This window comes from Achroia grisella, unplaced genomic scaffold, assembly GCF_030625045.1.
Source record: "Achroia grisella isolate CSIRO2021 unplaced genomic scaffold, CSIRO_AGI_Agris_v1 utg719, whole genome shotgun sequence".
Lineage (NCBI taxonomy): Eukaryota > Metazoa > Arthropoda > Insecta > Lepidoptera > Pyralidae > Achroia > Achroia grisella.
In genome coordinates this window covers 1,446,327-1,466,033 of record NW_026713002.1, presented here as the reverse complement: position 1 = coordinate 1,466,033, position 19,707 = coordinate 1,446,327, and the positions used below count along the sequence as shown (strand labels likewise).

General features: G+C 34.3%; 1 protein-coding gene across 1 annotated transcript; it reads left to right on the top strand.

Annotated features, from left to right (window-relative positions):
• The first annotated feature begins 119 nt into the window (after positions 1-119).
• LOC131850248 (eukaryotic peptide chain release factor subunit 1-like) lies at positions 120-19,427 on the top strand. The gene is made up of 9 exons (XM_059200417.1): positions 120-557; positions 1,887-2,062; positions 2,440-2,678; positions 3,004-3,234; positions 3,809-3,964; positions 4,581-4,681; positions 6,093-6,186; positions 7,147-7,294; positions 17,947-19,427. The coding sequence occupies exons 1-9, from the start codon at positions 475-477 to the stop codon at positions 18,030-18,032; spliced, it is 1,314 nt and encodes a 437-aa protein (XP_059056400.1). The 5' UTR covers positions 120-474; the 3' UTR covers positions 18,033-19,427.
• Positions 19,428-19,707: the final 280 nt, after the last annotated feature.

Below are 19,707 nucleotides of genomic sequence, written 5' to 3'. Positions count from 1 at the left end.
ATGTTTCACTGATTTTGAATCGAATTGAATTTTATTTTAGTTAATGATTTGTCGACTATCGGAAGATTACATTCGCTTCACTATATTTTTTTTTCTTTCATTTTCCCGACGTACGACGAGGCAAGCGTTCGTTCGATCGTTTGGTCACGTCATCTTTTTTATCCGTGTAATGTCTGATTTCTGTGTCCCACATGCTTAGGGGTAACCGAATTAAGAAGAAATCCAAGAATCCCCGCACCAGAAGAAAAGTTCGAGTGATAGCGAACGTAAATGTGAATTAGAAAGTGTGTGAACTATAGTCGCGAGGTGTCTCGTCCGTCCGGTTCGATCTGGTTTTTAGCAGTTCAAACCGCGAGTTGGGCTCCCTTTTCCTCGTTTATTTTTATTTAGAATTTAATTGTGTGTAAAAATTACTTCTAATTTCGTTATTATTTGCAATTTTGGTGGTATATTAGTTAATAAAACCCAAACAAAATGTCTGAGGAATCGTCAGCAGATCGGAATGTCGAAATTTGGAAGATCAAAAAGCTCATAAAAAGCTTGGAAATGGCTAGAGGGTGAGTTTTGTACATATTTATGTGACGCGTGCTGCAAGGTGGTGGTAAAGTCATGCGGTTGCCAACGGGGCTGCGTCATTGTCCTGTGCGACATGCGCCGCCTTGCATGCGCGTATAACCTTTGCAACACGCGACAGGCAGACAGTACAAAGCAATACACAATGTACAAGTTTGTTAGGCTCATTATTTAATAAAATACTCGAAACATTATTTAAACATCCCGTCTAAACAAACGAAGATCGATATTCTGTGCTAAATTGAATAATTATTTTCGTACGTAGTTCACTGTCGACCTTTCTTGGACATTAAACAAACAATGTATCTAATTATAATAATCACGCAGTTTTCGACCTTCTGATGTTGACTTTGTAGATAATTTTACTATAATAATAAAGATAGTTAATATTTAGCAATGGCAATTTCTACCATGTTCCATTTTTGAAAAAGAGGATCAAGGCAATTCGTAATTTTAATTTTTAATTTTTGTGGAATGTTAAAATTTCATAGAATGCCTTTTTAACATTATTTAGACCCTTGGTCTGCATATGTCTGCTATGCTTTATACCATGACTATCTTTAGAATGACCTATCTGACTAAACCTGATAAGCAGAAACAAATGTCAGTATTCTGGCACAAAAGAATTCTTTTATAAGTCTAGATTAAAACCTAATATAACATAAGGCAGTCGATGAATAATTACTCCTGAAAACCAATGAATCATGGTGAGTCATACTTAAATTAGGAGGTTATTACACTGTCCATTGTGTGGTGTAGTTCAGCCTCATACAAATATAATATGTCAGGACAATTCACACAGTGCCATCTAGTCCCAAGCTAAACATAGTTTGTGTTATGGGTACTAGATGTCTAGTATAAATACATAGATACTTTTTTAAATACATATAATGCATTCTGACGGATACAGTTTATACTCATCAACACAAATGTCTGTACAATAAGAGGACTAAACCCATAACAATAAGTAAGGCAGTTGGTTCAATTGCTAGTCTACACAGCCCACTAAATAATCATGGTGAAGAGTAATAATGAAGTCTATTTTTTTTATTGAGTTGTTTGGGCTATTGTCAGGTGTTTGTAGCACCTGTAGCACTGCAACCTACATAGATCTATTGTGCTCTCTCTAATGAAGTCCATACAATTGTATGTATGCTTGGTTATTAGACAACATTTTTTAATAAGTTTTTTGTATATATATTTAAATAGTGTATACCTAACATATTTAATACAGGTTCAATCACAGTATGAACATTTGTACCTATATCACAGTATATGTATATATTTAATTAAATAATTTTCTTACATTCCAGGAATGGCACATCAATGATATCCCTGATAATACCGCCAAAGGATCAGATCTCACGTGTCTCCAAAATGTTGGCTGATGAGTTTGGTACGGCATCAAACATCAAGTCCCGTGTGAACCGTCTCTCTGTGCTCGGTGCAATCACATCTGTACAACATCGGTTGAAATTGTATACTAAAGGTTGGTTGGTCTGAGACCTGAGTTTCAGTAAAAATTTAATTATTTGGCACATTGATTTTGGAATAAAAAGTATAATTCATCCTATTTAAAATTAGTATTCCTGTTGCTAAGTAACAGTTATGCAACTGTGGTGAAAACCAGAATAAATTATATTTGCTGCTATACATCCACTGAATATCTCCATCAATTGTTAGTTATAGCAGGCCTTGTTGCCAGCAATATGCCTTATATAAATATAACAGATTGTACTCCAATTTGTGAAGTTTAGAAAAAAAAATCCTTTTCCACTTTGATTTAAACTCATGACCTTTTAGTCTAGTATTCAAGGTAGTAAACTGCAAAGTCACATAAGTTACTTAAATATTCTTTCCCCATAGTACCTCCCAATGGCCTGGTCATCTACTGTGGTACCATCGTCACCGAAGAAGGCAAAGAGAAGAAGGTGAACATAGACTTCGAACCCTTCAAGCCTATCAACACGTCACTCTATCTCTGTGATAACAAATTCCACACGGAGGCCCTGACAGCATTGTTGGCTGATGATAACAAGTTTGGGTTCATTGTGATGGATGGTAATGGAGCCTTGTTTGGTACGCTGCAAGGAAATACTAGAGAGGTTAGTAGAGTTCATATCTTTTTTTTTTATAATGGAAATGGAAACAAGTTATTGGCCCACTGAATGGTTAGTGGTTGTTGCCTTCGCTTCAACTGAGAGAACATAAAGATTAGCTGCTATTTAGCTGATTTAAATCTTAAGATATATTTAGAGCTAGTAAATTCGGCTGCTGAGAATTCTCCGCGTCAGCTTTGCCAACTTTGTCTACCAACCTATTTGCCAAACTTATCCTACGAAAAAGAAAAATCTTTTTGCTTCATTCTTCATTCATTTATAATTTACGTGAGTACCTTTAAAGTTAACATGTCTACAATAATGTTTCCAGGTGCTTCACAAGTTCACAGTGGATCTGCCAAAGAAGCACGGTCGTGGTGGTCAGTCGGCGTTGCGTTTCGCTCGTCTTCGTATGGAGAAGAGACACAACTACGTGCGTAAAGTGGCTGAGGTGGCCACCCAGCTGTTCATCAGTGCAGACAGACCGAACGTGGCCGGTCTCATCCTGGCTGGTTCTGCCGACTTCAAGACTGAGCTGTCCCAGTCAGATATGTTTGATCCGGTACATGCCACTTGTTATTAACCTTTACTTCGGCATATATAAAACTATTGCCTGGTTCTCCTGTACATTTTTCTTATGGGTGATTATAGAATAATGCACTTGTTTGCGCTAACGGTTTAAGCTGGAAGGGCACCAGTGGAGGATGATAGAATGAGCATAAGGTTAGGTTAGTTAGGCTATCCTGATAAATTCATCATGTATTTATCACGATGGTTGCCAACTGTATGGAGATCAGTTTATCTGACTGTGTACATTGCTATCATCTTTCTATAGCGTTATATGTGATGTGATGAGATCGCTACTTATTTGTTTTTCTGTACCCTCTAGGTAGTGAGTACAAATGAAATTACTGTACTAAATCAGTAAGTTTATTTGATAGTGTGCTATATGGCTTAGTAGTAATGCACACTCAATGCGGAGTTGTAACGTCGACAGAACTTAAATCTAAATTCAATGGACTTGTCAACAAATGGAAGGGTGCCGAGTGTTGACAGAAATATTGTTGGTATAGGCACAAATCAATAATAAAGTAAATTTATTATTACTTTATATCGTCTGATTATTATTATTACAGCGTCTGCAAGCGAAAATTATCAAGCTGGTGGACGTGTCGTACGGCGGTGAGAACGGTTTCAACCAAGCCATCGAACTGGCGGCTGAGTCACTCCAGAATGTTAAGTTTATACAAGAGAAGAAACTGATTGGCCGATACTTCGATGAGATTTCACAGGTACTTCACTTTTTTACTACTATTATAAACGCGGAAGTTTGTGAGTATGGATGGATGCACATGATGACATATGTTTCATATTCTTAACCAAAAACTACTGAATGACTTTTAATCAATCTTTACTGTAATATAGCTTATACATCAGAATAACACATAGGCTATAAATTTCAGGCGAGTGAAACCGCGGGCATAGCTGCTACATTTGAAATGCAGATTTAGTCAAAAAGAAATGGCCATGGTCAGAACTTACTGGTGTTTTTTATATATAAGTTATTAAGTCTTTTTCATATGTGAATCTTTTATTCTGTAATGAATGAATTATATTTTCAAAGATTTGCTTATAAGAGTAAATACTCAAAGCATATGTTTACCTCTTATAAAGTTTATGACGGTCTGAGCCGAGTCTCAAACCCGCTAGTGATGCCCTCAGACTAAAGTCGTATCCATCAAGCAGGAATTGGCTTCATAGTACTTGAGTGGCTCTATAAGTTATCTTGTGGGTGCGAAGTGCTTTCTGCTCTAGCACTTTAGGAAGTGGTACCATCTCTTTATAAGTGATTCCAGTCACATAAAAAATATGTTTAAGAGTAATAAAAGCAATTCAATCCTTACACAGGACACGGGCAAGTATTGTTTCGGCGTGGACGACACACTCCGCGCGCTGGAGCTGGGCGCGGTCGAGACTCTGATCTGCTGGGAGAACCTTGACATTCAGAGGTGACGCTATTATCTTTATTTTATGCTAGAGTAGAATTCTGATGTAATCCAATAACTGGCATGATCCATCTAGGTACAACGTGGTTTAAAAGAGTTTAATGTTTATGCATAATAAGTATAAGGCATATAAATACTATTATTAGGAGGGGATAGGGCAGATGAGAGTTTAGACTCCAGATTAGATATTGTGATTGTGTATATGGAAATATCTTATATACAATAATTACACTCTTATAAGAGTGCATATATTGCGTAAAACAAGTTTTAAACATGACAATAGATATAATGGGCGCCACAATGAATTTATTTTATAACACGATATATTGGTTTCGCGTTATAGGAAAACGCGTTGTAGGAGTATTCCCGTAGAACGCGTTTTTACGACCTCATATAACGCGTTACGAAATTATCACATTTATTTTTCTGGGTAAAGATGGTTTAAATCTAATATTTAGAATAAACTATATTAAGATCGAAATATGTACATTTTATTAAAATAACTAACAAAATGAACTATGAACATTCTAAATAAATCATGAACTAAAAAAACAAATTATGAACTGTACAAAACAAATAATTATAAATTTCACTGTATAGAAAGATAATGTGTGAAATCCTAGCGCTATATGGGGGATTGAAATCCGCGTAATATGAAAATGCTTTATAAGAGTACCGTGTTATTATGAGCATTCTGTATTATATGACTAACTATGTATTGGCTACTGCACTGCACACCTGTTGGAACTTGACAACAGGTGTCCTGCAACTTGTTGTGATATAGTACGTGGAAATCAACACGGTTAATATAGTTTATGTAATTAGTGTAAGCTAGAGAAATTCAAGATGTAACAGTTAATATACAAGTTACATCGTACTGTGTGTGTTTACCCTCACCACCGCCCCTGTCAGCACATCACCATTCATACAATTGCTACTGAACTAGAATTACTTTGTTTAATCAGCTACGTTAATTTATTTTTGACGACCTCGATGTAGACCATCATGTGGAAGAAAAAGGTCGCCCATTGTTGTATATTTATGCATATTTATATATTTGTACATAGTGTGTTTTTTTTTCTGTGAGGAGAATAATTTCCATTTAATTTTTAACACTTGTATCTAGTATTTCTGTCAGCAATCAGCGCCCTTCCATTTGTTTACGTCTCCACACAATATAGATTTAAATTCAATGTACAGTCAGTCCACGTTACGACTCCGTGTTGAGTGGACGAGTTACTAACTGGAAATGGATGAATGGAAGAAAAAATCATATTACGACGACCATAAATGAATGGCATAACGAAGAAGTAGATGAGGAGGTACCCACGCAGACTAGCTTGTAGAAATTCCATCTTCAGTAAAAGCTGTTGAGATGTTATTTTTTTTAATCTGATTTTATTAAATATTACAGATATGTACTGAAATCACATGCCACCAACCAGGAGACCATCTTGCATTTGACCCCCGAGCAAGAGAAGGACAAATCCCACTTCACTGACAAAGAGGTAGGCACTATGGTTGCACCAAATATTGGATTGTCTTTTTTACCGTCCAAATCCTCCGGGGTCATTGGATCTTATAGATAGAGGGGTCTTTAATGTAATAGACAATTTACAAGATATGTTAGCATTATCATGAACTATATTAATTACATAAGTGTGGGGCAGTGAAATGCAGTAGGTGGGCTATGCACCGCAATGTTATATGATCATACTTATACTGTTTATGCAGCAGCAGAAAGAATTTATTATATGTTTAGAATGTATACACTTACATGTGTATGTATATTAATAATAATAAGTATATTGTGCAAACATCAGTTGCAAAAATGCACTTAACTAAGCTTCTATACCCAGTACGTATATACAATGCAAGTAGTTCTTAAAAACTGTTTAACACAAAGCAGTAGTGTTTAAACTAGGGCAATCGTGTATCTCAGATACCATTATCCTCTTAAATGTAGTGTATGCACATACATATATATAAACACATATACATATTAATAATGATACATACAACAACATCAATTACATAGAATTACATTCAATATGCATGTTATATTTGACCGCTTTATTTCCGACGGTCGCTGGTTCGATTACTCGCATGGTGCAAACATTTGTATTATGAGTGATCATTTGTTTCGGTTTGAGTGTTTGAAGTGTCCTAAGGGGTCTAGGTAGCGAGCTTTGAAAAAAGGGCGAGCACAATAGATCTATGTAGGTCGCAGTGCTACAGGTGCTACAAACATCTGGCAATAGCCCAAAAAAATAATTCAGTGTTTTCTATGTATTTCTATTCAGCAAAAATCTAAGTGTCTATATCAGTTGTCTAGTACCCATAACACGAGCTCTGCTTACCGTGGGACTAGAAGTCGCTGTGTTTCTTCTCTAAGTTTTTTATTAATTTATATAAATTCGTCGTAGGCCGACACTCAGCTACTTCTAAAAACTAAAAAAATATTACAGAGCGGGGTAGAACTGGAGTTGGTGGAATGTCAGCCGCTGCTGGAGTGGCTCGCAAACAACTACAAGTCCTTCGGCGCCACCCTAGAGATCATCACCGACAAGAGCCAGGAGGGGAGTCAGTTCGTGCGAGGGTTTGGTGGCATTGGCGGTAAGTACACACAAGTGTTCTTTTTTTTTTTTTTATTAGGCTATTTGGGCTCTTGTCAGGTGCTTAAACCTGTAGCACTCCGACCTACATAGATCTATTGTGTTCGCTCTTTTTCAGAGTTCCCTATCTAGACCTATCAGGGACAAGAATTCTAGTGAAACACAACTTGTGTATACTTGTAGGCGTTTAATACAGCACAGTGCAATGACACAGGTGTATAAAACAAATGTATATATTGTTACGTTATATATGTAACTTCTACTTTATATATATATAAACCAATATATAAGACTGCCAGTGTGTCTAATTGTAGGTCTAATAATTTTAAGGATTATTTTGTTAGTGTAATTGTTAAGAACAGGTTAGTCTTTAATGGTGTACCAAACTGAAAGCCAATGATAGCATTAATTAAACAATTGTTACACAACACATTAATTAAAATAAATGATATAACACATTAAGGTTTAGGAAGGGGTTTAAGAAAACATAACAAGTGTTAGTCACATTTTAAAATAATATCCACATTTCAAACAAGAACTTTCGAGTTCTTTAATAGACAGCCTCGGTGGTCGCTTTACTATCCGATCGTCGCGGGTTCGATTCCTCGCACGGTACAAACAGTTGTATTCACGAGTATGATTGTTTGTATCGGTCTGGTGTTTTCTATATATAATATGTATTTATTTTTAAAAATGTATCCATGTATTTATATCAGTTGTCTAGTACCCATTCCACAAGCTCTGCTTAGCTTGGGACTAGATGACGTTGTGTGAATTGCTCTGAGATATTATTATATTATTATTATTATAATAAAGTTTGTGTTTGATATGTAGACTTGGTACAGTAAATACGTAGTTTGTATGAAAACTAAACCTTCCACTACTAAATTACTTGCCTCAACACTTGTCTTGGATGTTATAATACCTATTTGTTGATGGCAACACTAATTGCGAACTTTCTATTTTATTCATGTATTAATAATATATTTACTTGTCGCTTTACTAAGTGCTTTACTAATATGTATATTCTCTTCTTTTCCTGCTGCTTGGACAACGTTGGATGCACAATAAACGATGTAACTTTATACATTAATTAGGCATACTGCGGTACAAAGTGGATTTCCAATCTCTACAGCTCGACGAACCTCTCGACGACGTGGACCTCGACGACTATTAAAAAAAAAACAAAAAAAAAAAAAATGGAACTTAGGGAACTCGAAACACGAAATTAAAAGATTTTAGAACACGCCATTAAACATAAACATAAAATACGATTCGTTAGTGTTAAGAGAGCTTGCATGGTTTTTTAGACTGAATTGTGTTCGGTTGCGGCACACGGGCGTTTTGAACGCGGCAGTTGGAATGCTAAACTAACATGGTTTACTGTAAAATTTAACGTTTAATCTCATTCATATCATATTCAGATAATAATGTATAATGAATTAAATATTTTAATATATTAAACTGCTTTCTAAATATATTCTTTATTAAATAACTATAATATTCCACCTATCTTCTCTGAGATTCACGAGAGACACATAACTTATGATTATAAATATTTAAAGGACTTACAATATATTTCATAATATGTACTATCAAACTAGGAATTTTTAATTTTCAAAAAAAATGTTTGTTTATTATGAAAAATTTATATATTATGAAATGTACTCAAAATAAAATTACTCGTCTAATATATAAGATATTCTAATATATACATGGAAAATGTATTATTAACATCATTCCTATTAATGGGGCATTCTAACAAAAATATCTGAATTCTTTTAGTCGTTATTACATAGTTTATAAGTTGAAATGAAGACTTACAATAATCCGCGTTGTACCCGCCCCGTTTGCGCGAGCCCATTGCTGTAATGAATTTCTTGCCTATATTATTTCGGAGTTGTGTAGTTATCTAGATTTCCAGTTATTTTTGATAAATCCCTTAGCGCTTATCTCCCCTATTATGATTGCTTGATACTTTTGTAAACGCCGCCTCGACGACGGTACTAAAATGACGTGGGCATTACGCATACTCGTATATGAATGAAGCCTTCACTCATACATCAGTCAACTAGTGCCTTACCGTTCTGTTAGAGTAGTATTTTATTTTAAGATGGCAACCTTTTTATATTTCTGCCTACGTGTAAACGTGTGTGGTAGAAAAAGCAACAAAAGAAAGGATATAAGATACAAAAGCACGCTAGATTTTATTTGTGTAGTAACTTATAATTGAGGAATGATATTACAATTTAAAGTAATACTTAAAGGTCAATAAAGCTTATTATAATAGAAATGTACGTACTTACGTAATATGTTGGAAAGAGTTTTATAAATTGTTAAATGAAGGAAATAGATCTGTACAACATCTCCAATTCTCCTGGTGATCCCAGGTGTAGCCATTCACGAGGACTAAGGTATAATATATAATACCTTTACCTTTTAGTTTCACTGATATATCTCATCATTTAAACAGCAAAACAATATGACAACGGAAGTAGATAGTCTTGTTTCACAGTTATATACATTTATAGAGTCAGAGATATTGCCAGTTGTCAAATTACACATAAATATGACAAACAAAAGCATGTTCATTTGTTATTATTAAAGGTGCGGTGATACCTTAGTACTCCAGAATGGTAACGCATGAGTGGCACCACGGGTGTCACGTGATAACGTGATATCCGTCGTGCCATTCGTGTATATAGGCGACGGCTATCACTTATCAGATGGGCCGTCAGTTGATTGCTATTTCAGTTACAATAAAAAGAAATAGTGGGAAAACATTGACGTCATATGGTCCGGCCTCCATCAAAGGCGGAGCCGCCAATTAATGATAGGAAGGGGACATAGGCAAGTTTGTTAGTGTAAATTTGTGGCTGAAAGCCACAATGCTAACAATCTAACAATCCCAACATATCACGATATTCTTATCTCTGATCTCTTAATTCTGATATAACATACACAATAAATCAAACCCTAAATTTTAAGTAAATCCTATCATAATACATAAATGAAAAACGCGTCCAAAACGATTAGTCCACTTTCTGGTAGCTTTATTTGTAATCGTGATAATGATAACGGTTTTTGTTGGCGGACACCAGTCGAGCATGGTCAGTTGACCCATCTTGGCCAATTCAACTTGAATTAACCTCAATGGTTTCCAGGACGGGCCACGTTCAGAAGTTGAACTGTCATGCTAGCAATGGGATAAACAGTCCACATTACTAGAAATGCCCTTCCTCCCCTCTTCTCTTTTGAGATAACACACAGTAGTTTTTTTGCAATGATACAAATTAATGGACGATGTAGGGACATCTTCTATATACAGACAGCGATAAGATACATTTTTAATATAAATATATATGTACAGGTGACGTCAATGTTAGTCCGCACTCAATACTATTGTAAGTTATATTGTGACTAATACCTGGCAAGTGAGAGCAATAAGTTGAGAAACTTTTATAGAAACGGCATGAACGGTATGGTAGCGCTTAATATAACAAGCAAACAAATGATTTTAATATATATATATATAAGACTGTGAAAATTTGTCGCTCGTGCGACGCCGCTGTGACTCGACACATCGCTCGATTAATAATGCATTAACTCAGAAATTAAATATTGCAAAATCGACTTTAAATTTTTTACGTTTTAAAGCTGATTTTACCGTGAAGATTTTATGAGTTATTGCATTCTGTTATTAATAGGGCGACATGCTGAGTGCCCACGTCGCCAGTGTCCCTAATCTACCAGTAAATGCCTTCAGCAACAATAAGGGGCTGTCCTGAATTAAAGTGTTCAAAACAGCTGTTTTATTTTTTGTTTTTTTTTTCTTCAAGGAATAGTTATAAAGTTTTATAAGTCTATTTCATGTGTGTTTTGTCGCTACAGTTTTTAATCTGTGGTAACGATCGATCTCGCAATTCCTAGATATAAAAAATTAAATATCAAATTACACATTTTTCTTCTAGGGTACACGCAAATTTGGAAAATTGCGAAAATATAAAGCAGAAAAATATCATGTATAGACAATTGGCTAATCATATATTCTCGATCCATGTCCTGATCCTTCTACTACGTCTGCAATCCTCATTTTTAATATTTTTTAATCAAAAAGAGATTATTTTTAACATTTTAATTCAGGACATCTCCTTAAGTAACTAGAATAAACATATAGATACGTTTGAATAGTCACGCTAAACACCATTATACATAACGACCGGTCCAGAAATATACGATCGGGCTGTTGAATGAAATACTAATTCGTAATCACATAATGCCGATGACAATGTAATTTATTTAATGAACGCTTACAAACTGCGAATTCAAATAACCAACATGGCAAATTTGCCAGGAATTGATTGAGAGTACCATTCAATCAGTGGGTGGAAATCATGAGGGTCTTAGCCTTAGCGGTGTTCTCAGACTAAAGTCGTATCCGTCAGCCAAGAATTGGTATTCAGCCGCTCTATAAGTCCTCTGTAATGGTTTGGAGTGCTATCTACACTCGGTCCCTATCGTTCGGTGAAGTTGTAAAGGCTAGCTGCAGCATTAAACTAGTCGGAAAAAAATAGGGTTGGTATCGGAAACTTTTCCACCGAAGTGAATCATTATTGAAACCGAAAATTCGGTCGTACGCTCAAAACCAAATCTAAAGTTACTTACTCTGATACGATATTGAAATCTTCAAGAAAAGATCTTATTCCACCTTTGTATTTGCTATTAGTATACGCGTATATTTAAACAATTCAAGAATTTATGTGAGAGTGGTGCGTTTGGTTGTGGACTTACCTTCCTAGCTTTATTGGAGGAGAAATATATTTGCAAGATCACATGGAGTAGAGAGGCTTAACAGCTTAATGTGAAAATAATACAAAAAAATTACGCTCCTACTAAAAACATCTGCAACCCGACTGTTATGGTAATCTATTTTTTTTAAATTAGAACATATGAGGAAGATAAAATATTTCATTAATTGATAATGTTTATTAGACTTTTTAATAAGGGGCGTTAACGGCAGCAAACAGTTCCTAAGACCCGAGTACGTACTTAAATATTTGTATGTATATTTCTGGACCGGCGACATATATACACACGGTCGGTCATACCATTATATTTACACTTGAGAAGCATACATTACGGTTGATGACGCTGGACCTGTGTTAGTTCAGAGTAATACTATTTACGAAGTGGAAACTTGTGCATTGGCTTAGAAAATAGGTCTGACGGGAGTTATTTCTTTAGCATATCAAATCAAAATCTTTATTCATATATGTCTATTACAGACACTTTGACGTAAGTCGCATAGAATTCCCCTGGTGTTGTCCCCTTTACTCGGGTAATTATTTATCATGCATATGCCGCAAGCTTGCTTGCTTCCTATGCTATAAAACAAAAATAAAGCAATCTATAATGACTCAAATTTCCCTACAGTTCGGAATATACGAGCCGAAAAGAACTGACATGAAATTCAGCTCTTACTCTTTTCCAATGTTATTGAACAGCATTATAATAAAAAAGATATTATGAGTAGTTTCAGTAACAGAAACAATAAATATAATATATAAAGTAACATATATAAAAAAAAAAATATTATAAAAGATTCTATGAATTTGTAAAAACAATCGTGGTATATATGAATATTATTGTAAACTTTGTCAAAACATAGATTTAAAGGGTACTTGTTGTGTAATATGGAACTGTACGTCTATAGTTAGTAGTTATAGTTATATATATATATATTATATTAATGGAAACGTAGTTGTGGATAGTGATAAATTTAATACAATAGCAATAAACAATGAAAAGAACGTAGAATTAGAAGAAAGTAAAAAATATATATATTTTCTTATATACTTAATAGATTAGATGAAAACGTTGATCATATAAAGTAGGTAAATTGCGCAAATAAATAAATAACATGTGACAGCGCCATCTAGTCCAAAAATGAGAGAAGTTTGTACTATAGGTACTAGACAACTGATGAGTATATTGTTAATATAGTTTGTCGGGTCTTAACATGAACAATTTAATGGTAAATATAGTATTTACCACGTGTCGACTAATGGTCGAGGGTAATTTAACGTCCTTAATTACGAAGCTGTAAACGGAGTTAATATTGTAATGGTTTGTGTTGAGAACTGAGTAATTATATTATAGTTATACTATTACTAGCAGACATGGTCATGCCCGGAAGAGCAACGCCACAATCGGGTTCAATTATGTTCTGGAACCATCCAGGCACCTGATGCCTAATTGCCTACAAAATTTGACCAAATCGGTCCAGCCGTTTAGCAAGAAAATATTATAGTTGTTACCTAACTAGTATGAAAGTACTAGATACAGTTTGAATTTTTTATGAATGATAAAGGAACGATGCTCACGCCCGACCTAACGGTATTCGCTGGCGGGGCTTTAATAGTAGGTGCTAAATGATTGAATAAATGAAATAGTCAAGATTAACCAAGAATTATTCATGACGGTTAAGACCAGACGGTCGAAGGATGGTTGAAGGAGTTTGTCCTGACATGGTATAGGGGATTGTTATTAAAGGAGCCTGAAACTCCCGTTATTAACAATTCTATCCCCCCCCAGTAGCATTAGACCTATGCTTCTAAAAACAAATGTACAAACAAAATTAAAAATGTGTACTAAACTAAAAGTTACTACTAAAACTGAATATAAACGACTGCAATAGTCATAAATAAATACTTTTTTTATACATAAATAATATATAGTATATAGAGAAAATAATATATATATACACAGAATAAAATAAATATGTATACAAATATTTAAATATAACTGCACTACCAGAACCGTCAGACCATCGAGGTAGCCAAGGTTTTGTTCATACTTATTATATTTCTATGCAACGGTTATACACCCAAATGGGTACTGGGTGCAAAGTTTCCACTCTGTATATAATGGAATCCTCTGGTTTTAGATTGCGCGAGATAGTGCTTGACTCTGCATTGCATATATATATATAAATTTATTAAAATTATATAAATATATTGTCAAGTTTCAGGTATTAAGGTCGATTTTATTTTCGTGACTAAAATTGTTTTGCGAAAGTATATATTGATATGAATCCTTTATGAATTATATATTCCTTTGTTGATAAAAACAACTATGCTTCTACAATCGAAGAAACCGTTACCACTTCTATTTACATGTATATTTAGTTACATTATTGGGCCAAATATGCCTTTAAAAATTTTTCACAGATTGCCATCTAGTCTCAAACCCATCAGGGCTTGTATAGAGAGTAACCATCGGACAAATATATTCCTTTTGAAAAGAAATACAAAAAAATATGGTTTTAGAAATGAGCTAGACTCAAATTAGACTTTCACATTGTGACAACGACCTATTTTTAATAACGTTTCAACGTTTCTATAAATAATTTTAAATGCAGAGTCGCCGCGTATCTCATATATATTTATTCTTTGCAAAACATATAGATATTATTATATGATATTAGAGACTTTTAGTTATATTTATTAGAGAGTCACTGGAATATTTTAATCTGCACGCAGATGTGACGTTTAGAACATATTTTAACGAAATAGAAAAAAAAAATATTTATTTGTAAACACCGCCGGTGCGTAAACGGGCAATTTTTTTAGACGGTAGGATATTTTTAACGGAACAATTATTATTCTAATTACAATGTTTGAAGAGGAAATAATTTTAAGGTTATATAATGGTTTGTAATGAGGGTGCAATGAAAATGTATGCTTTTCTGATATTATATGAAAAGAAAAAAAAAAGTTTGCAAATAAACGAATGTTATCATTTAAAATTACATCGCTGCATAAAATTGGAAAATGAAACCAACATCATAACCATAAACGTCATTTGATATCTACCGTTTTAAATTTGACGCGGTCATTATTTATACGTATAATTAGTAAAAATCATTAGCAAATATATCGGGAAGTCAATAAAAATAAAACGTGGTGAGAACCCGTCATTTTACTAATTATATTATTGATATCGCCTTGGCATAAATTTTCTTTTTTGATGTGGCCGTGTAATATAATATACCTTTTATACTTACTATGATAATATAACATTTAATAAAATAACTCTGGACAAATAAGCGCCATCTAGTCCCTGATTACACTACTGACTACACTGCTAGAGACATTAAAATACATACATAATATACTTAAAGAACTTCCAGACCCAATAAACATAATAGTTTTTTTTAACTTTATTTATATGGTTAACCGGATCTTAACATTGACAGAGGATATGACATGTTATTTACTTAATCACCGCCCACTAATCTCTGTCTGCCCTATGGTCGACTACGAGAAAATGCCTTATGGTGTTAAATCTGCATCTACAAATCACCATCTACACCTTTATTTTTTTTTTGTATTTGTGCATTAAATTCAATTAAATTCTTCGACGGAGAAATAAGGTTACGTCAGATGATTCTTTTGCCTTGCGATATTTGACAGATGGTTTATCCAAGTGAGTACATTTGAAAGTGTGTTGTTTTATATCAAACGTCATGAACACTTACATTACATAAAAAATCCTGCAAAACATTGACGTGTTTTAACACTTAATAAGTATATTACGATACAAGTGCTTTATGATGGTTATAACACACGAGGCGGATTTTCAGTTTCAGCCCGTATGGAAGGCGAAGGCGTAATAGAGCCGAATGTGTTAAATACGCATGTTTATCGTACGACGTTTTTCAACACATTTGATTTTAAATAAACTCAACCATAAAACTGTGACGCACGCAGCTGCTTTCCCGCCGTTTTAGTTTTTTAAAATGCGCTGTCTAATGGCCGCCCCGCGCATCGGTCAGTTCAAAATTTGATAAAAAAACAGCATATTATGGAATATAACTTCACTATTAAGCTGCTTTATATATCTGTGAAATTGGATGCACTTTACGAGCAAGTGTGTTGAAAAATACATTATACCATTCTTTAATACCGATTTGACTTTTGGAACATAATTCCATTTTCAAAGTTGTCCAATTATTTGATTTCTGGTGTAGTTTGAGTTCGACAAAATATTTGTTACAGTTTCAATTTGGAATTCTACTTAATTTATTGTAATTATTTATGTATCTAGTATAAAACATTCAACACACATCTTTTGTATTTTGTTTTGTATGTATTAACACAACCTAATACAGCGGGTTCTTGATTTTTGTTAATAAAGTCCGCTGGTGGATTACAGTCGCTCCATAACTTAGAAGAATCATCACTAACTACACTACAATTTTTATGTTATCTACTCTGTGATTTATAACTATAAAAACAAAAAATAAAACAACTACACTTTCTCATTTACCACCAAAATAATGAAATTCTCATTTGTATTTGTTATTTTTTTATTATTTGAATACTTACTAATAATATGTTTTATATACGGTTGTTTTCCTATGCTTGCTCTGGATTATGGTAATTATTATTATTAACTATGATTGACTTAGTATATTAAGTAGTAATGTCTGTGTGAATTGACTGAAAATCTCCCTCAGATAATAAGTATACACTTATTATCTGAGGGAGATTAAGTGAAGGGTACTGCCATACGGCAGTACCCTTCACTTCTCAATTGCGGCCCATAATCAATAATAATAACATTCCTGAACAATTCACACAACGCCATCTAGTCCCAAGCTAAGCAGACCTTGGTTATGAGTACTATACTACTGTACTATATAAATACATTTTTTTAATACATACTTAATATACATAGAAAAGACCCACAACAAGAATTTACATTACTCTCATAAATAATAATGTTTGTACCGTGCGAGGAATCGAACCTGTGACTATTGGAAGTAAAGTGTTAAATAAACCACTACACCACTGAGGTCGAAATAATAAATGATAGAAAAAGTGATATGCTGTTTTAGACATTTAATATAGCAGTGCGCATTGCTGGAAGTGAAATATGAAAATAAAATAGTAAAAGAATCTCTTCTAACGTGGATAAAGGAATATATAAAATTGCCGGTGAATTCAATTATAGGTAACAGGTTAGACAATTTGAATTGAATTTTGCACGTGTTTAGAATTTTTTAATTAGACTTGTTTTTTTTTTATACAATTGGAACGGAAAAACAGTATGGACAGTCAGAATCCCAAAATGGAAGTGCTCCAACTGGCCACTATGATTTTGGAATTCGAAATGTTACATTATTGTGAGAAGAGTAATAAAAAGCGTACATCTTTATTTGCTAAATTATGTTGTTTTGGTTATGCATTTTATACGACACATTTTTTTATTTCATGAGGCAGTAGTATTTATTTTTATCACATGGGAGTGTTAGTTTAGTTATTTAGTTGAGTGATTTCAGTTGTTTCAAAATAAATTTTCACATAAACAGTAATATTCATATTTAAATATTTAAATTCTATTGACATTTTGGGAAAATATTGTGTGTGTAATATATGTTCATATTGACAAAATATTCTGTCTAAATTTGCATGCCTAAACTAGTTTAATTGTATGTTTTGAGTATAATATTGTTTCATTTCTCTTTTGTTTGTAGAAATAATGTTTATTAAAATAAACTCAAATTTAACCAAGTTTTAATCTTGACCACTTGATTGCTGTTAGTTCTGATAGATCAAATTGTAATTTACATGTTATACTTCATTTCAGGTCTTCTCCGTTACAAAGTAGACTTCCAATCGATGCAGTTGGACGATGAAGAAATCGACAATCTATACGACGTAGATGATTATTAGACGAAACGATCGCGGAGTCCAGAGTCTCACCGGGTGCCGAGTCTCGTCACCATCTGAGCGTCTGAGCCTCGTTGGGACTCCAACCGTGTCGGGACCTTAGCCTTATCGAGACCACGGCCTCGTTGGGACCCCAGCCCCGTCGGGGCCCTAGCCTCATCGCGGCCACGGCTTCGTTGGGATCTCAGCCTCATCGGGGCTCTGACCTCTGGGACTACAGCCTCGTCGAGACTCCAGCCTCTTTGGGATCTCAGCCTCATCAAGACCCTAGCCTCGTTGGGACCTCAGCCTCATTGAGACCCTAGCCTCGTTGAAGCTTAAGGCTCGTCGGAGGGGCCTCGTTTTATACCGTGTAAGACTGCTTAATTAAACAACTTTGGAAACTAATACTATACTCGAAATTTAAGTAATTTAAAAAAAATTGTTTGAAATACTAGACTGCGGATTTGTCAGTGTGTAGTCAACCGATATGTAGGTTAAATTAGAAAACTAATGTTTTTTTATATAATATTTGGTTATTGGCTGTATGGTATGATAATTTAAAAAACAGATTGTGTGTCTGTACAACATTATCCGTAGTCGATGTATTTTATAGAATAATAACAAAATAAACTAAGAATAGTTAGAAGAAATTGGATATTGTAAGAAACTCAATTAGGATGTTTAATCGTACTAACTATTACGTGTTTCAGACGTATCCTGTTGTCAATTGTATTAATATTGTTATAGTTTTGTATCGATTTCCAAATGTGAAATTATAAATGTCTAGTTGGCGCCTGCACGTGTTATTATAAAATTGTATATAGTTAACGTAAGTTACAAAAATATGCTCAATTGTAGAAGTTGAGTGTTTATGAATTCTAAATATTTGTATGTGGTGGATTTAAGGAGAATCCGTTTGTTATGACATCGCTCAGAAGTGACAAGCTCACATGTTTGTTTCAATATCGGTGGTCAAGCGGTTTAGCACACCGCTCTACATCCGATGGTCGCGGGTTCGATTCCTTGCACGGTATAATCATTTGTATGTGTGTTTGTATTGGTCTGGTTGTTTTTTTATATACGAGTATATTATGTGTATATTTACAAAAAATATAAATATCAGTTGTCTGGTACCTTTAATAGAAGATCCGCTTAGATTGGGACTAGATGGCGCTGTGTGTTTTTTACTCAGTCTTCTGCATTGGAGGGTATACGCCTATCGTCCAGTGAAATTATGACGGCCAGCTGCGACAACAGCATTAGTAGTCCGAAAAAAAGTACCTAAAAAAACCTGTATTCAAGGTTAAATGGTAAAATATGGGAGTAAATTACTCAGACATGGCAATAATTACAACTGGTGATGACGTGATGACATGATATCTGTGATAGGTGATAGTTGTCACCATCAAGTGTCCACCTGATTGTTTGCTACTCGGGTACCAAAATAAAAGTATTCCATTGTCAATACGCGCCTTGCCATAATGAACGGATTCCTCTGTAAGTGTAGATACAAAATCGAACGCGTTATATTAAAGGCAGCCACCAGCGGTCACGGTATAAAACAATGCCACAACGATTGCATTGATCTCTGTGTCGTATTGTTATGAATGGATTAGAATAAGACATGTTTGGTAATGGAGCTGACTTGTAAGTGCGTTATAAATAACTAGTTGACCCGCGCAACTTCGTCTGCGTA